The 17,567-nt window shown below is 38.8% G+C and overlaps 3 protein-coding genes across 5 annotated transcripts; all 3 read right to left on the reverse strand.

The window, feature by feature from the left end:
- Window positions 1-152: 152 nt before the first annotated feature.
- Window positions 153-6,770, reverse strand: LOC103979133 (proteinaceous RNase P 1, chloroplastic/mitochondrial). The gene is made up of 6 exons (XM_009395182.3): window positions 5,360-6,770; window positions 4,082-4,171; window positions 3,796-3,977; window positions 2,117-2,237; window positions 1,175-1,243; window positions 153-541 (listed from the first exon to the last, which is right to left on the reverse strand). The coding sequence occupies exons 1-6, from the start codon at window positions 6,554-6,556 to the stop codon at window positions 395-397; spliced, it is 1,806 nt and encodes a 601-aa protein (XP_009393457.3). The 5' UTR covers window positions 6,557-6,770; the 3' UTR covers window positions 153-394.
- Window positions 6,771-6,899: 129 nt separating this feature from the next.
- Window positions 6,900-13,040, reverse strand: LOC135608028 (uncharacterized). Its single transcript, XM_065100434.1, has 10 exons — window positions 12,471-13,040; window positions 11,534-11,631; window positions 11,414-11,459; window positions 10,621-10,703; window positions 10,385-10,449; window positions 9,153-9,214; window positions 8,370-8,429; window positions 8,263-8,295; window positions 7,618-7,683; window positions 6,900-7,171 (listed from the first exon to the last, which is right to left on the reverse strand). The coding sequence occupies exons 1-10, from the start codon at window positions 12,825-12,827 to the stop codon at window positions 7,130-7,132; spliced, it is 912 nt and encodes a 303-aa protein (XP_064956506.1). The 5' UTR covers window positions 12,828-13,040; the 3' UTR covers window positions 6,900-7,129.
- Window positions 13,041-13,296: 256 nt separating this feature from the next.
- LOC135584922 (short-chain dehydrogenase TIC 32, chloroplastic-like) lies at window positions 13,297-17,551 on the reverse strand. Of its 3 annotated transcripts, none has more exons than XM_065100433.1 (9): window positions 16,780-17,551; window positions 16,458-16,660; window positions 16,126-16,357; window positions 15,927-16,006; window positions 15,556-15,712; window positions 15,339-15,417; window positions 13,837-13,918; window positions 13,708-13,766; window positions 13,297-13,574 (listed from the first exon to the last, which is right to left on the reverse strand). In XM_065100433.1, the coding sequence occupies exons 2-9, from the start codon at window positions 16,588-16,590 to the stop codon at window positions 13,389-13,391; spliced, it is 1,008 nt and encodes a 335-aa protein (XP_064956505.1). In that variant the 5' UTR covers window positions 16,591-16,660; window positions 16,780-17,551; the 3' UTR covers window positions 13,297-13,388. The 3 variants fall into 3 exon arrangements, with proteins under 3 accessions (XP_064956505.1, XP_064956504.1, XP_018679286.2); XM_065100432.1 differs by having other exon boundaries at window positions 16,458-16,657; window positions 16,780-17,550; XM_018823741.2 differs by having other exon boundaries at window positions 16,458-17,551.
- Between the last annotated feature and the right edge of the window lie 16 nt (window positions 17,552-17,567).

Consider the following 17,567-nt stretch of genomic DNA (forward strand, 5'->3'; position numbering starts at 1 on the left):
TTCCATCACCGACAGCAATGTGACTATAATTTTATGCATTCACAGGTCTCAATTTTGTCTCAGAACCTAAACTTTAGTTAGAATCATGCTGTAATTGAATGGACAACACTCTGGAAGGGGGCAGAAATCTTTTACAGCTTTGGATCCCTGTCTCAGACAACCAGTCTTTTGTTGCAATAACTATTCTGTATTTGATACACTTAGCAATAATTAATTTCATAAATTGATGCACCCAATCATGCATTTCTGGCATTCCTTTCTTGCTCTTTCTACCCTTTCTATTCAGCTAGTCACAAGACTGCAAGACTCAGCTCATAGCTGAATTGAACATTACATTATATCAATTTGAAATAATTGAATAAATATCCTTCAAGAAGACACAAATTCCTGCAAATTAGGAGATTGGCTTCGATGTTGTGCGTATTTGCCTTGGAGGAGAGGAGGCTACTGCAGTTTTTCTGGTTGCACAGACCCACTGCCTTGGTGTTTCAATCTCATCACCTAAAACTGTTGGTATGTGCCAGCCACCATCTTCCGACTCCTGAAGACAAGAAGGGGTAAAAATGAGAAGTGAAACAATCACAACAATCTAAAATGACATAAAAACCAGTTGAAGCACTTGGGCAAAGAATGGCACCGAGAAGGCGTGCACAGGAAAAACAAAAAATTCATCAGTGCAATAACAGACTAATGGTTGTTTACTGACAGATTCTGTAAATGTTTAAGTTGTAAGCCTTACAAATGTGCAGTTAACGTAGTGATTATGTAACATCGTAACTAATCTCATATTGGAAGTAAATAAGACTAAGATTGACTTATAAGGATCTGATGGGTGCACTACTATTAACTTTAACTTAAGTATTTTTGACTAATGATTTGAGCTAAACAAAGTTGATAGATTAGTTATCTCATTAGGTCAGGTTATGACAATTGATATCAAAGCCGACCTAGTATTGGGGCATAGTGAGGGAGCTCGAGTAAGAAACGACTACCTGTGGATAGTGTCAGAGGACTTATCAGGTCTTGACGAGATTGTCAAGCCCTTAAGTGAGGGAAATTATAACACCTCGATTACTATCAATCTCAGCTTAAACATTTTGGCTAGTTATCTCATCAGGTTAGGTCGTGATAGATTAAACTCATTTTATCATACACAAGTAGTTAGATTAACCACCTGTAAGACTACTGAATATGGAGGGGGCATGTGTAAGGTTGGGCCATCTTTGGAGAAGGTTAACCGCACCTGTGAACATCAACAAACAAGTTAGACCTTAACCCAAAACAGAAAAAAACTTTAGAAGACATCATTACTAAATGAGCAAACTAAAGCCTAGTACCATTATAATGACAGTAAGTGCCATTATATAGTTTCAGTCTAAGGTAACATAGGTTCAAGATGAATATACCAGAAGTGTTGTACAAATAAAGCATGCTAAATATAAATGAGAAAGGTTGCAAATGGTGTGCTAACCATGCTAACATGGCTATCAAACAATTACCATTGCTTTTTATATCTTTAGATGAAATTCAAGTTAGTAAGCATGGCAAAGATCTAGTTTATAAGCTTCTGTAGATAGAGGTAAAGCAATTATCTCTTGAAGAGCTAGCACAAGAAACATCACACATCTTGTAGCAGTGATAAATAATGGTGGCTGAACAAGGGGAAAATTTTGCCTTGCCACCATGCAAGAGAGGCCTAAATAGATTTTTAGGTGGTGGTATGTTAAAAAATGCCATATCACTGTCCAAAAGAAGAATTATCAATAAACAAGTGCTAGCAGCAGCCTGGACCACAATAAAAGCTTGGTAGGCATAACAAAAGTCGAAAAATGATCGATCTAGAACATCAAGCAACACAAAAGACACTGGAAATTACCATGAAAAATCTTGCTCACCCATGTACTAAGGGGTAAAGTTTCCCTAAGGGTGACAAACTACACCAACAAACCACAGGCATGCAAAACCATGGAACTAGCTTCGGTATGCAATGTGTGGATAAAATTGCTGTTCACTAATTATACATATCATATTCGCATAGTATCACTGAAGAAATGGCAAATACTTGTTCTGATTTTCTGTGGACAAGATAGTACAGCAAAAAGAAGCATAAACAAACCTGATGCTTCTCTTTCCATCTTGGGAAGAAGCCGGTTCCTAGTAGTTCGAATAAGTGGTCTCTCATCTCATCATTCGTGACAAGCAAAGATCTACATCTGACAGCTGCATACAGCCAATACCTGTAATGACATGAAACCAAAGCTTGATATCAGATATGAAAATGTACTGTGTAACAGCTATGCAGGTAGCATACAGTGGATTAAGAAAGAAAAATAATGTTCATAGAAAGCTAGAATGTAAGCGGCAGGTAATTTGCAGATATTATGGTGTAACAAATTAGAAAATTTCCAGAAGCATAATATATTTAATCTGCTGAAAGTCATGGCAGCTAATTTACAACACTCGCTTTACTAAAGACAAATGCCCAATACCAACAAACAGAGAAGCAAAAAGGAAAAAATTGAACATGTCTTTAAAGAAATTTGCATCACCAAAATTTAAGAACCAGCAGATATGGTATTTCACAAAATGTGCTAATGCGAAAAGCTACAACCAGCAAACTATTTATCTTAGTTAGCTCACCAAGGTCCAAGATACATTAACTTCACAAAGTATCACATGTTCTGCTCTTCTGAATTTCCATTAAGCTGCCTAACTAGAAAAGTTCTTGATGATAACAGATGCCAACAAGGGAGAGAGATCCTAGAGGTGAAAGGCCATCTAACTTCTGTGTACTGAAAAAGATTAGATATCCCAAATACAGGACTAAATGTTACTCACTAGGAAAGAATCTTAAGGGTCAAAAACTACTTCTAAGAGCCTCAAACAAACATAGGGAAATTGTTTCAAAGAACATTTCTATCAGAAAGAAAGTTTAGCCTAGTTAGAAGAGGATAGGCACCAAAAGCATCACAGATTCATGATACTTGGCAGGGGCCACTAAGTTAATGATATCCTAAATTGCAGTAAATAAGCTATAAGGTAATATTTGGTATTATTAGTAACTCACACATCTTCAATGATTTATCCCAATGTTCAAACCTGCATAAAATATTGACATGCACAGCCTTACTTTGAAGTGGTTTGAGTTAACAATGCCAGTTTTATGATTCCAGTGCTTAAAATTCAAACTCAGGAAGGAAAGGATAATACATCAACATAAAGAAACATGAAGTGTTAGCTCTGAATCAATCTCCTATACAGATTGATTTCTGGTCTCTCAAAAGGCTTAATAAAAGTAGCACAACCAACACAATTGGCTAGGGCTTTTTTTCCACTTTATTTTTTCTTAAAAACACTTGTAAGAATGCTAACTGAAGTCCCATGCTATATTATCTATTAGTTGCTTTTCACCAAGGAACAAAGAAAAGAGCATGTTTTCCCTTAACCATGTACCTACCTGGTGTTGTCAGGTAAAGATATTCTCAAGTATCATCCTTGAAAAATGCACAATTAAAAGAAGGCTACAAAAATATAATATATGTCTGTCATCTATGTCAATTTCAATTCACAAATATTGATGGTTGGGTTATGAAACAGATGTCCTCTATTAAACAGTACCACCAAAACATTATTGAGCTATTTCCAGAAAAGGGAAAATATAAACAAGATAACAACAGTAAGCTATAACATCCCAACTATTTGGAGTTGGGTGCATGGATCTTTTCCTATCACTTAGTTCTGTGTAATACAATATCATTAGTTAAATCAAGTGTCAAAAAAAGAAGGAACAGATACCAGTCATCATTTGATCCAGGAGGGGTAGCATATAACACACCAGCCCTCCGCCAGCTTTCCAACAGTCTCTTATTATTTGGTTTATCAGCAGGACCATATTTCAAGCGGTGGCTATGCAAAATAATAAGAGGCAATTTCTTTGAGGGACTCATTTGACGGATTCCACTCACAACAGAATTTACCTGCAAGAGAGATCATTAGATGACGTCTTCCACAAAAATATATATAGCTATCCAAAAGGCATCAGGATTAGAGCACTAAAGAAAACAAGAGAATAACTACTTACCTGGAAAAAACTAAATACTTGTTGATTGTTCAGGCCAATATTTGCAGCATCTAAAACAGCATCAAATGGTCCATGACGATCAAGCCAATCCTGAATTTAGGTGACAACTTCATGTCATGCTTATGTTTTTAAGACAAGAAAAAGAAGTATAAAACAAGGTTCGCAATACCGTACCGTACCGGTATTTCGATCTGGGCTTGGTACCGGTACGGTACGGTATACCGAGCGGTACACCCAGGTGTGCCGAGTACTGTAACACTGCTATAGTGCTACAGTGCACTCGGACCGGTAACAGGCGGTCCGCGTACTGGCAACCGGTCGGACCGGTATGTACCGTCCGTACCGGGCGGTACAGTTCGGTACTGCAAACCCTGGTACAAAAGTCATTTCCATTTCTTCATAGGCCTTATTGCCATCAACTTTCAGCAATCAGGCTATGAAGGTGGAATAAGAGGGAATCTTATGCCTCGTTGCTTATTATATAAATATAAGAAAGTTGCTTGTCTAAATATCCATTATTATACACATTTGCTTGCATATTTAGACCAATGAGTGATATATTTATTAAAGCTTCACATAAAAAACTATAGCTATCACCTTGATTTTTCTTACTATCTAGTACTTTCAGAATCAGATTCTCAATTAATGAATATGTAATTGAGGCCTAACCATTAGATGCAATTATTGAAAAGTTGTCTCAAGTATTTGACAAACTTAATATTTGCCAGTTTATACATAACATCTAAATGATAATGTGGAATTCTATCTATGCACTCTTATCCCTGACCCAAAGGGGATGCTATTCTATTTACAAAGCATGGGTAAAACGGTAGTTCTAAGAATAAAAAAATAATAGCCTTAAGAAAGAACATTGTTCGGCTGTCAACAGTAGACATCTATAAAGAACTGCAGAAGACATTGTTTTTCCTAGTCCACTTATTTGTCTTTAACACATCAGGACACAGAGATTGCAACTTTTCTGATCTCTATTGACAGTGTTTTAAGTGATAATATCCAATCTAAAAGATCATGCATCTTTACTACAATATTCTAGTGAAAAGATTATAAAATTATGTGATAAAAACTGGATGCATTTACCAACACACCGTATTACAGTTTTTTGGAGAAAGTTTTCCTATTCATCAGATTTAAGTTCAAGAACAATCATGTACTAGTGAGGTATTCCAATAATCATATTTGGTTATTCTGACAATTATATGAACATTGAAATTAAGCATATAGTTATCACATATATATTTCAATACAATAAACACTGACCTTGAATCCCGTAAAGTTTGCCCTGACTTCTCTCTGGGAAGCCAACTTTGCCAGTGAATTTGCAAAATCCTCAGTCTCCACTGGATCAATATCTATGCACGTTAGCTTCTCCCCACACTGCCGGCACACACCACTCCCATCCATCTCGGTCCTTCCCACATTCCACCGTCCCCTCCCCAACCACCCCTGCCCATGCCAGCCACCACCTCCCTTGACCACCCCTTCCTTCACCTTCCTTACGTCCCATTTCTCCAACCCAACCTCCTCCGCCACCTCTGAACCAAACCAATTCTCTATTATCTCCGCTGTCGACTCAGACACCCGCCTCACAGTAACCCGCATCCGATGGAGCAGGCGATACACACTGTCTCCCCTACCTTTACGAACATTAAGTTCGAGGAGTGCGGCAAGCTCGGCTTCGTCGGGCTCAATGCCAGAGGAGGCCATGTAAGCCTCCACCTCATGGGCCTTCTGGACGTCTCCCTTCTTGCAGAACCCAAACAGCGCGGGTCCGAAAGACCTCAACTTTGGCGGGATCCCGGCGGAAGACATCTGCTTGACGAGGTCGAAGGCGAGGTCCGGGTCCTCCTTGGCGGCGGCAAGGCGGGCCACGCTAGTGAAGGTGGCCTCATTCGGGGCAACGCCGTCGAGACCCATCTGGCGGTAGATCTGGAAGCCGCGCTCGAGGCCGACGGGGTCGGCGGAGGAGGAGCAGAGGTAGAGGAGGATGTTGAAGTGGTGGACGGAGAGGGAAGTGGCGGCAGCGCGGGCGTCGTCGTAGAGGTGGAGGGCCCGGGCGAGGTCCCCGCTCTGGGAGCACAAGCCGAGTTGGTGGCGGAGGAGGCCCTCGGGGGACTCGCGGCGGGCCTTCTTGGACATCCTGGAGGCGGCGGCGCCAGGGTTAGGTGACACGGCGGCGGCGGCAGCGGCGGTGGAGAGAGAGGCGGCCAGGGAGCGGCGGAGGGACTGGTGCCGAAGGTGTTTGAAAAATGGCCTCAAAGACAGGCGAGTGCATGGACAATGCGCGGGGAGGCACTCGAGGGCATAGCAGGGGAGAGGGAGCAAAGTGTGGGTTTTAGGCTTAAACCCGGAGAGAAAGGAGCAGCTGCGGAAGAGGGAGGAAGGGAGAGAAGCGGCCAACGGCATCGACGCTTTTCTCGTCGTTGAGATGATTCGCGATGGAGTCGAAGCCCGCATTGCCTCATCGGACCCGTCTTGCGTTAACCCGGGCTTAAATAGGCTCCAACTGCCACTGCACAATCCTAACACAGTAAATGGAATGTAAGGGGGTTGCAAGGGTATATAAATAAGGGGATTTTTTAAGGCTTATGTATTATGTAAAAATACTTGTATTCCTGGAGAAATACATAGGAAATTATGGCATCTTCAGGTGTACAAGGAAAATTTTGCTAGTGTTACAACATTAAATTTGTTTGATTCATGCATCACAAGCACATTGCCACACATCAATAGTCTTCCCATCATCACAAATCTTTCGAGGTAGTATGATTTGCAGAGAGAAGCACATTTGTGTATTCGCTGACAGGAATGACAAGCTTTTGATTGATGCAATAATGTCTACCCGAGAAATGGCGTAAAAATTGTTAGCTTTACATGAAGAAAAAAATATAGCACAAATGGTAACAAGGAAAAGAGAACATGATTAAATTTCCTAGGCATATGCAATTGTAGCGCACATAATTTACAGATCATATTTTGCGTTCCTGATGACATTTCATATGATGATAACAAATGCAGAATGTGGTGCCATCATTCACCCAACAACGATTCAAGAAGAGCAGCCTCCTCCTCCTGCAAAGTTACAGAGGGGTTATGTTGTGCCCGTGTGATGCAGAAAACTTTTATTTACTTGGAGTTGAGAACCATTCATTTGGGCTTTGTAAAACCAATCAAACGGTTCAAGAAAGCAGAGTAAGTTCAGAATGCGCATTGAAAAAACTGTTTAAACATCAGACTTGCATTGAAGTGCCATATTAGGTAACTAATGTGTTTGAGTTTTCTACTTAATTGAGAACATGATCAAGGAGCAAAGCATGAACAGCTGAAGCCGCCTTTTTGGAGGCTATGTTGACTACCTGAATCGATTTGGCTCGATAGGTAGGCAGTTAGCCGGATCAATGGAAGACACTTGTAAAAACTACATCAGCCCATAGTGGCCGGTGTATTGGATAGGTTGTTCTTTTTTGTGACACTGGAACCATACAACACACTGAGATTGAAGAGAAAATCAGACGTACCACAAGAGCATTAAATTCTGTCTCCTCGTCAATGGCACTGATGATAGCAGGGTCGTCCAAGAGATCCTGTTTCCCAGAAAGCAAGTTAGATGTAGAGAAGGGCAAGTTCCTTCTAATAAAATATGAAATACATGTATTATCCAATATTTAAGAGCATATCGGGAAATCAAATTCCATGAATCTAATCTAATTTTAATTATTAAAATTAATGCAATTCATGGAAAAAAACACAGTACAGAAAAGGAACTTACCATCCTAATTAACAGCCCCACAAAAACCAATAGAAGATTAATTTTGTAGAAACAATATGAAACTAGATTTAGAACTATATTTATCAAGTGAATGAATAGACATCTAGATATATGCAGATGGTAAATATACAAAAATAGAAAATCAACAAGAACCTCCTTAATGTAACAACTTTATTTGTTTTTATTTGAACAGATTTTGCAGGAGGTATGCCAAAATAAAGTTCAAGCTAACCAGATAAAATGCAGAGAGAGAAAAATTAAGAATAATCATTGAAGACCATTAATCAACTGTCAGAAAATTCACTGAAACAAGGGAATCATCAATGACTGATGGCTAAATAGCATTCCATATCTACAGCCTTTAAACAAAGAAAACAAAAGATGACTTGCTTACATCATCAGCAATTTGCAGAACACCATTTTTGTCCTGCACAAAAACAAGATGATCAAAAACGTCGGTAAAGAATCTCCTTGATTATATAGAAAAACCAGATAACACACCCTCACAGCAACAAATAGAAGTGGATCAGATGGTGTATAGATCATATAATGTGTTCCATCCTGCAAGTTTGATGAATACAATAAATGATTAGGATGTTAAAGATTGCTATCAGGACTAGTATTATTGATCTTGCAGGATAAACATTAACATATTTGATTATAATAGCCAACAGTGAAAAGGAATAATTGAGGAGCAGCGAGTTGACCATTTTCCAAGTAAAGAATAAGCAGAGATGCCAAAACAAGATCATTAGGACTAACTTTCAAATGTACAAAGCAGCATAGTTAAAATCACAGAAAAATAGAGGAACGGAGACAACTGTAGTGTTGGAGGACAGAAGCAAACAAGTAATTAATTATATTCTAAGCCTTACAGCTAGCTCATATAGCCTAATGTGGTTAATCCACATTTAAATTTGTTATTTTAATTCTCACCAACACGAAAGCTAAAGAACTTATCAAAGATTCTCAAGGTCTTTCTCCCAGCTATATTCACCTTTGTCTCAATTCTTGCTCCCTACTCCCCTCCCCCTCCAAACTATGTTTCAAAAATACCCTGAAGTAAAAAAGGCTTTGTCCCACGCATTGCATACACCTATTATAAGCTAAGTGAAACTAAAGAAAAAATCGACCTCATGCAGCCAAATAGACCATGACTTGGTTCCATCTAGTTAAACAAATTTCTTTTAGAAAGATATACAAATGCTAAAGCATTAAACTAACTTGTTCCTGCAAACATTCTCATCAGATAGTAATTAAAAGCATCAGGAGGACTAGAGTTACCAAGTTGAAGCAAGTTATCTTTACAGCTTCAGAAGGAAAACCCTCAATACCTTCACCATCATCTGTAAGACTCATAAATGTTACTGTTTAGGAACTGTAACTCAAGGAGCATACAGTAAACAACAAGAATTAACAGCATACAAGAGTTGAGATAAATTTTCCAACACAAGTCAAAGATGTGTGGTTGCAAGAGAGCAAAAAACCACAATTCCTTCTTTCTCAAAGTAACAGTCCTAAATGCCAATTTGCAAACTTGCAAGTCCAACATCATGAACCATTTATTAGATCAAAAACTATGAGTAAATAAAATATGATACACAAATCAAATCACAAACATCAATTGGATATTTTATATATCATGAACTTCCTATCATGATCATCTGACACACAATACACTGAAAACATGATTACTCTTTTTTTAAATATTTGGTTTTGATCATCTGAGAAAAGAAACTAAAAGAAGGGAAGCAAATCCAGATTATTGGCACATGAGGCATCCTAAGTGTATGGTTATAGAAAGAGCAACTACAAGTGATGCAGGACAGGAGCTCTAGTATCAATCAGAAGTAGAATAAGAGCATGGATGGGCAAAGAAGAAAATATTCTAGAATTGATAGTTGGTTGGAACAGAGAAAAGAAGATTTTCAATGAGAGAAAAGAAAAAAATAATAACTACCAACTCTGTCATAAGAATTAACTTATAAGCAAAAAATTTATAAGATAGTATCCTAGGATTAAAAATACAAAGTATATGCATGACCAAATGGAGTAAGCTGGGGAAGCTTACATCTATTTGGCAATTTATAGTGGAGAAGCCATTAAGATAGTTCACTAGGATTAAATACCACAATGTATAAGCCATGACTAAATGGAGTGAGCTAGGGAAGTTGGCATATGTCTGACAACTTTAAATGGAGAAGTCCTTAAGAAAGAAATCTAGCATTAAAATAAATAAAACTAAAATATAGTATTATAACACAAAAAGAAGAAGCAATGATCAAGTAGGACGACTTGGGGAAGTTGACATCTAATTAGACAAACTCCTGGTTTGGTGATCAGATTAAAGGACTCATTCTACAGAAATTTTGTGGCCATCTTGACTTGTCAAATCCAGAAAAAACTTGAGAGTGCAGAAAGATCTTGTAGCTCTAGATGACACTATTTTGTCCTGCTTATTATCAGATCACCATAAGCATTTATCTTGATATTCATGAATGTAAAGGGAAAGTTACCAGTGTGAAATTCAAGTATGTCTTCGTCAGAATAGCAAAAGCCACCTCGTGCTGTGTAACAAAATCTAACAGAGAAAAAAGAAGAGACCAATTAAATTTAAAAATCATATAAGTTCAGAAAAAAAAAACTTTGTCCATCAATTTATAAACACAATAAAATAGTTGCATAAAAGCTTTGCACAACAATGCTCTCAAATCAGAGATAAAATTGGCAGAAGGGGCCAGTTTTTCCCTACCCACTAGCTACAAGATGCATATGAATTTTGGCCAAGGCATATGCAGCAGCAGGTATGATAGCTTCAATTTCCTCATCATCAACCTGTAAAAAACAAATTATTCGTGTTGTTAGATTATACATGTATAGATGAAAACTTCAATAAGTTGTAGATGGTGCAATGATATCACGTATATATTGTAAGCATGTTCACAGTTGGCTACCAGTACAAAGAAACACTCATTAATGCATAGTGAAGTAAAACAAAAAGAATTTATATTACACAGACAGACAAATCAATGAACTTCACCAGTTCACTGCACTGTGTACAAATATGTAGAGTAAGCTCCATCTTTTATGCGCATGCAAACATGCAAAGTAACAAGTATGGTTAGAAATTTTTATCAAACATGATACTCTAAGATATGGAAAAAAATATAAATTATTATATTAGTTAGTGTCAAAAAAGGGAAGGTCAAACATGTGAATGAGAGATTCCTTTACTACACTCAACTAGTAGTTGATCAGCTATCAGAAACCCATACCACCCCTGTAGAAAACAAGCACTAATGCTAAGTATAAAGTGGATTTTATATCATGAATATTCAAACATAAAATGTAGATCCTACTCAGTCATTTAAAAGCTGGTCATCATGTGCTCACTGCAAGATCGAAGTCATAGACAAGTGACAAAACCATTTTTTGATGAATATACACAAGCTAAATTTTTTTTTTTTTTGTTCCAAATTTTATTGAATTTAAATTCTAAGATGTTGTGATCCAAAATTCTGATTTAGATAAGAGGAAAATCATACAGCTGACCATCCGTCGAAGTTTGTGCTCTTCAGTATTTGCACAGGCCTGAAAGGAAGTAATACTTTTAATGAGCCATGCTTCCAAAAAAAATAAAAATGAAGCTTATAGAACATACTTACGGATCAACTGGGCAGAGTAGCATGCATTCGTCCCCTTCAGAACTTTGGAAGACTCGCCTAATAACACATTCTAGGGGCAGATTGTTTGTAGCATCCATCTGCAACACAATTACTCAGCATTGTACTCATTGAAGAGAAAGTACAGTGAAATTTTAATTTGAAAAATTATTAATTAAGCTTGAAAGTTACAAAAGAAAGAGAAGTAGTTTTTATATCATTACAAGCAAAAGAGCCTGAAATTTAATCAGGCAGCATGTCAAAATGATTGGAGATAAATATGGAGGCTGACCTAAGGAAAAAAATTATATATGTTAAGGAGGAAAAATGACCAGTTTGTAACAATTGCATGAATGTTATACCTAATTCTGTTACTTTTATTCCCTTGTTTCACACCTTGTATTTCTTCTCACAGAGTTGATTGCTTTGCAATTTCATGGAAAAGCATCAAATGATTAATTAGGATATATTTGTTAACATCAAAATAGAAGCATGATCTGACTTCAACAAATTTTGAGGATAGTCCAACTCGATATATGCTAACCAACAAAGTGTTTTTTTGGTAAGCAGAATAACAGTGACAAAGAGAGTTCATAATCTTAAATTCAGTGATCCACCAAGCAAACACAACCTTTTCTACAGTATTGACTTCCATCACTTGGGCACCAGAAACTCTACTAGATCAAAAGAAAATTTTGATGCCATCTTACTATCCAAAAATCTTTTCTCCGTTCTCCTTGTATTCACTTTTTTCCTCGTGGCACCCCTTCCTTGATTTTTCTAGTCAACGAAATCTAAAATGCTAGTCCAATCTAAAGCTTCAAGAGTTCTCTATCCAAGAATAAGCACAATTCTTGCAACAATAGAAACGCAGCACACTTCAGAGAGCACAAGTAACAAAATAAAAAATAAAAGAGGGAAGGAGAGTCCGTCGACGTACAATAGTCACTATCCGCTTCGAAGAGGCCAGCAGGACCCTGCCATGGTCGTCAAGCACAAAGCCGGCTGGAGGCTTGGGCAGCGGAGAAGAATGACTCCGGCGATTCTGAGGGCCGGGGACAACATCCACCAGTCTTCCCCCGTCATCCACCGGCGGCCTCTCCGGAGCCTTCCTCCTCCCGGGCTTCTTCTTGGCAGCCCCTGTCTGCTGCTGCTGTTTCGTGGCGAGGCAAAAACCAGGCCTCTTTTTGGAGGCGGGGATCAAAACTGGGAGAGAAGTGAAACGAGAGGGCCCCAGATGAGATCGAGCGTGGGGAAGGCAAAAAGAAGAGGGCGAGGCGGCAGAAACACCCATCATCTTGAGGGGGCTTCTCGGATGCAGACAAGATGTTAGACGAAATGACCGAGCGAAGAAACGGCTCTCCGACTCCAGTTGAGAGTCGTGTACATAGGGAGGCGACGGACTCTGCAGCGCTTCAAAAGGTAGATGAGCTGGAGATCGGGATGTAGCGCAGGTAAGGGAGAAGACCGGAGACGAAGAGGAACGGAGACGGGGTGGCGGCTGGTCCGTGGTTTTAGTTCAGCCGGAGGATATTTTTGTGCGTGAGTCGTGATCGAACCGAAGGTTCGAACGCCGACTCGGTTCACCGAACCCATCAAGGTAGGTGGTTTGGTTCAGCTTGGACCACATGCAACCACGTGCATGATCTACCGCTTATCATGCTTTCAGATTCGCACCAACGCTTGATTGGTTGTCTTCCTCTTTTCCCAGTAAAACCTACTTGTTCTGTCCACCAACTTATCCAAAGCAGAAGTTTTGACTGAGCTAAACAAAATGATGAGTGATTTGGATGAAGTAAATTCAAAGTTGTAGCTAAAGTTCATTTCCAGAAGATACATTGGACAAGAAAACACTCCCTTAATGTACAACAATTGGCCCTCTTAAATTGTTTAGGAGTTGTTGGCTGAATTCCCAGCACTTGAAGCTTAATTCCTCGTCTCTTGCAACAGCAGAAGGCAATGACTCATTGCAATCCCCAAAATATTTTCCAGTTACATCTTTCATGTCAGGATGTAGAGCAAGATAGCAGGTAGTAGATGCACCCTGCAGTTCGAAGCACATGTATTGTGGGTACTAGATGATGAACTAGGATCAGAGAGCTTCTAAATCTGATTAAGATTGGATTTGAATACAATTTGCAGACATGTAGAGAAGAACTTCGAGAAACTGGGCATACCTGGGGTATGGATTTTAAGAAAGGTTTCATCGCAACAGCAATGGCATCCAGTATAAATGCTGATACAACAGAGAATTCATTATAGTTGAGATTTTGCGATAAAAAAGTAAGTGAAAGGTAATCACTTACAGCTAATATTTAGATAGCGGCACACATTAGTATGGATTGCTCCAGGATGAAGAGAATTTGCTGTTATGTTGCAGCCCTTTTCCTATACAAGCAGCAAATTCCCCATAAGCTTTTACATGGACAAGAAATGCAGAAAAGTAAACAATGCAAAAAGGTCAATACATCAATTTAGAAGTACCCTTTAAGAAATGTGGTTCTCATTTTTCATGGGTCCTTATATATGTTATTAGTCTGACCATTACAGATACAACAATCAAGAGATTGATAGATTGTGTGCACTTATCGCTTAATATTAGACTTCAAATCCTTCACCTGAGACTATTTTGCACTAAGACAGCAGGATAAGTTGCAAATCAAATTAAAACCACACATGAAAGAAATTAACGGCAAGGAAGTCTTTTGGCTGTTACAAGGAATGCTGTTCTATCAAATATAAACAATTATTTTCTTTACTTACAATATTGACTTCCATCTCAAACCACACCAGAAATTCCTCTTTGGCAACAGGTTGCTTTTCTATTGCATAAATAGGATGCGTAAGCAGCATGACCTTTAACTCCACAAGTTAATTGGTAGAACATAAGATTATTTGGAGGTCTTCGACAATATGTTTCCTCCATTAAGATCACTCCAAACTTAAGTCTTAAGTGAATGTCTTCTGCAATTTGAAGAGTCATACATGTCTGCCATGTGGATATGTGATCCACATGGGTGTTAATTGACCTCTACCAAGTGAATATGATGTCTGATATTAGAATTTGCGCGTGCCCTCCATGTGCCAACCCCTGCCGGCACAGTATAGTTGCAATAGCACGCAGCACGAATCAAGTAGCAGTACCAGCATATATAATCCAACATAATTTAAAATCAGCTCAGGAGGCTAACTTCCTAATTAGCATTAAGCATTCTTAACAATGAGATGTGTGAAAGAAAGTATGACCGATATGCTGTTTAAACAAATACTGCATCATGTATCAACGAAGTCAAAGAAGCAGAATTGTTCAATCCGAAGAAAATTCACAAGGTTGAGTCATCGTCAATGGTCAAAATGCCTGAGAAGAATCAGTTTTGTTTCTTTCCTTCACAACTTTCTTAATATTCATGATAAAATCTGTGCATCACACAAAACTTCAAATGTAAGACAATGAATAGTTGGTCTACCACTAGATCAATTTAGAACCCATTTCTAGTGCCAGTTGAGGGTGTAAGTCCTCCATGATAAAGGTCAGAAAATGCAAAGAAAGGTTGATAAGTGCTAATTTGACTCAGTTAATCACCGAATACCAAGAATAGATACTTCTTGATCAAAGATTTCAAACTATACTTGGCCTACAACATAATGAAAATGCAAAAGATAATTTGCCTTGTCTAAAACTAACATTGAAAACTTTTCATGATCAATACATAGGAATAAGGATTTAATCTTCAACTCTAATTTTTTCTATCTTCACAATCTAGTCATCAAATAACACAAGGTAAATCTGGACAGGCTAAAGATATACCTGTAAACGCCGAGAAAGCTCATTTGCATGCCATATATTTGCCAGCTTAGAATGAGAATAAGCAGCAAAAGGTCCATAGCTGACAGATGGCAAGAAGCAAATCTCTTCATCAATGGTTCCAGAATATAATAGCAAAAAGAAAATAACTTCACTCTCAGTTAAACTTCAGAATATTCTTAAACTAAAATCTAGGATGAATTCTGAGGCTACTGCTTACTTAGATTGATCATTTATCTTCTCCAAATTAAACCAAGATTCATCAAATTTGCTTGAATGACCCAAAGACGAAACACTAACAATCCTTCCCTGTATTCCTGTTTCTTCGGCAGTAACTATCATCTTGTTCATCAACAGATTAGTAAGTAAAAAATGTCCTGCATTTTAACACAGCAATAAACCCATTAAATTTCAAGTACGACATTACTAATGGATTTTTTGGCATTGAATAAGTGCATGATCTAGTTTTCGTTACTATATCTGGTGTCTCATCTGGCTGCTCGAATTCACCAAGATTGGAACTTTCCTGGATTAAGTTCAACAGGGGATAACATTTTAGCGAATTTATATTCCAAAGATGATTGTTCTCACCAAGGTGATTAGTAGCAAACTGCATCTCTATTCCATCTTTGGATAGCTGGAAGGGACAGGCCATAATCCCTGCATTGTTGCTGCTCAAATAATGTGTTTTTTACCAAATGTTTCAGAGCACACAATTAGCTTACCACAAAAAGAATAAGAGGAAGGAAAATTAGAATCTTGAATGCTACAAGAGCATTGTGACGCTTACATGAGAATGTTTAGGTGCTCGTACGATGAATTAAACGATCGAGCAAAGGACTCCACCGAATCGAGGGAGCTCAAATCCATCTCCATAACATGGATCTTGGCATCCGCATTCTGCTCCAAAATGCTTTCTTTCACCTTTCCGCCGCTTTCCAGCGACCGGCAGGGGATGACGACGGTGGCGCCTCTCAGTGCCAGAACCCTTGCGGTTTCCTTCCCAATTCCACTAGTTGCCCCTGCCAATGACCAACACGCCAACAACATAAAACACTCTTCCAGGGATAGAAAACGATCCATAGAACAAAACCCCAGATCGACAAACAAGCAGGGAAGTACCGGTGACAATGGCAGTGAGTTGGCTGGCGTCGATGCCTTCAGTGACCTCTTCCGCGGTGGAGGAAGAGTGGAAGCCACGAGAGGAAACCTTGTCTCCTTTCCAGAACAGGGGGATCCAGTTCCAAGATCCCATTTTTAATCGCTGTCGTCAGTGAAAATCTCAGCTTTGCTCGCTGAATCCGCAGGAGGAATTCTTAGAGCTACTAAAACCAGAAAAGGGATTAGCCACAATAGGAACTGGATACAATAGCCACGATCAGATGTCTTTTTGGGCTCGTGAGATCATGGAAACAACTCTTAGAAAGAGAACAAAAGATTCCACCTCTGGAAGAGGTTATGGAGTGACCGGATCATCAGAAGAAGCTCTGCAGCTGCTTAGGGTTCTCACATCCACATGTATTAGTCTTATTTATATAAGTTCATGTTGACTCAAACACTTCAACATGCTGAACCAGAGAGATAGAGAAACTTTGTGATTCAAACGACTGACGCACAAGCCATCGTCCACATTGTCAATGGCTCCCAGCAATATTCTTGCAACTGCAAGCTATTATTTCAGATATACACCTCATAATAGCTAACCTTCAAGTGTTCTGTATCAGTTTTATTCTCAGGTCACTCGAGCAAGACCCCATCGGCTGGACGATTAGAGAGCTCGTCCAACCCTCTTGTTCATTGTTTTTTATTCAATGATGTCTCTTTACTTGAAACAACAAAAACTATGCTTCTTCCTTGACTAGCCTTCCTTGACTTCAGCGGCTTCTCTTTCACAAATCCAATTTAATTCTGCAAATGAGGCTTCAGCTGTAGTTGAAATGAATCAGTTTTCCAAGCTCCAGTTGACCCAATTCTGCATGCAGTGTTACAGCCAGCACCACTTTTCTTCTTCACCGCTCAATTATGCTTCTGGCTTACTCTTTTACGAGTCTAATGAATTCTGTAAATGAGGGCGTAGTTAACAGCTCATTTCCTGATGTGAGACAGCATGGTGAAGCCATTAATGGGGTATTGGTGTGGCCAAGTGATGTCTCCATCAATCAAGCTTCAACCTTGAACATTTTCAACTCTCATTTGTGGTGCTTGGAAGCCTAAGAAGATGGAGACGTTGGA

This window comes from Musa acuminata, chromosome BXJ2-3, assembly GCF_036884655.1.
Source record: "Musa acuminata AAA Group cultivar baxijiao chromosome BXJ2-3, Cavendish_Baxijiao_AAA, whole genome shotgun sequence".
In the NCBI taxonomy this organism is placed as follows: Eukaryota; Viridiplantae; Streptophyta; class Magnoliopsida; order Zingiberales; family Musaceae; genus Musa; species Musa acuminata.

Coding starts and splice junctions, on each gene's coding strand:
- LOC103979133 (XM_009395182.3), bottom strand. CDS start 6,556: ATGCGGGCTTCGACTCCATCGCGAATCATCTCAACGACGAGAAAAGCG. Junction 2,238..3,795: donor CCTGGATCAAATGATGACTG/GTATCTGTTCCT, acceptor ATGTCATTACAG/GTATTGGCTGTATGCAGCTG. Junction 542..1,174: donor CATATTCAGTAGTCTTACAG/GTGGTTAATCTA, acceptor TCTTGTCTTCAG/GAGTCGGAAGATGGTGGCTG.
- LOC135608028 (XM_065100434.1), bottom strand. CDS start 12,827: ATGATGGGTGTTTCTGCCGCCTCGCCCTCTTCTTTTTGCCTTCCCCAC. Junction 9,215..10,384: donor CATACTTGAATTTCACACTG/GTAACTTTCCCT, acceptor TGAGTCTTACAG/ATGATGGTGAAGGTATTGAG. Junction 8,296..8,369: donor TTCTATTTGTTGCTGTGAGG/GTGTGTTATCTG, acceptor GTTTTTGTGCAG/GACAAAAATGGTGTTCTGCA.
- LOC135584922 (XM_065100433.1), bottom strand. CDS start 16,590: ATGGGATCTTGGAACTGGATCCCCCTGTTCTGGAAAGGAGACAAGGTT. Junction 16,358..16,457: donor ACTCACTGCCATTGTCACCG/GTACTTCCCTGC, acceptor GGTCATTGGCAG/GGGCAACTAGTGGAATTGGG. Junction 13,919..15,338: donor AGCTTTCTCGGCGTTTACAG/GTATATCTTTAG, acceptor CTGCTTGTATAG/GAAAAGGGCTGCAACATAAC.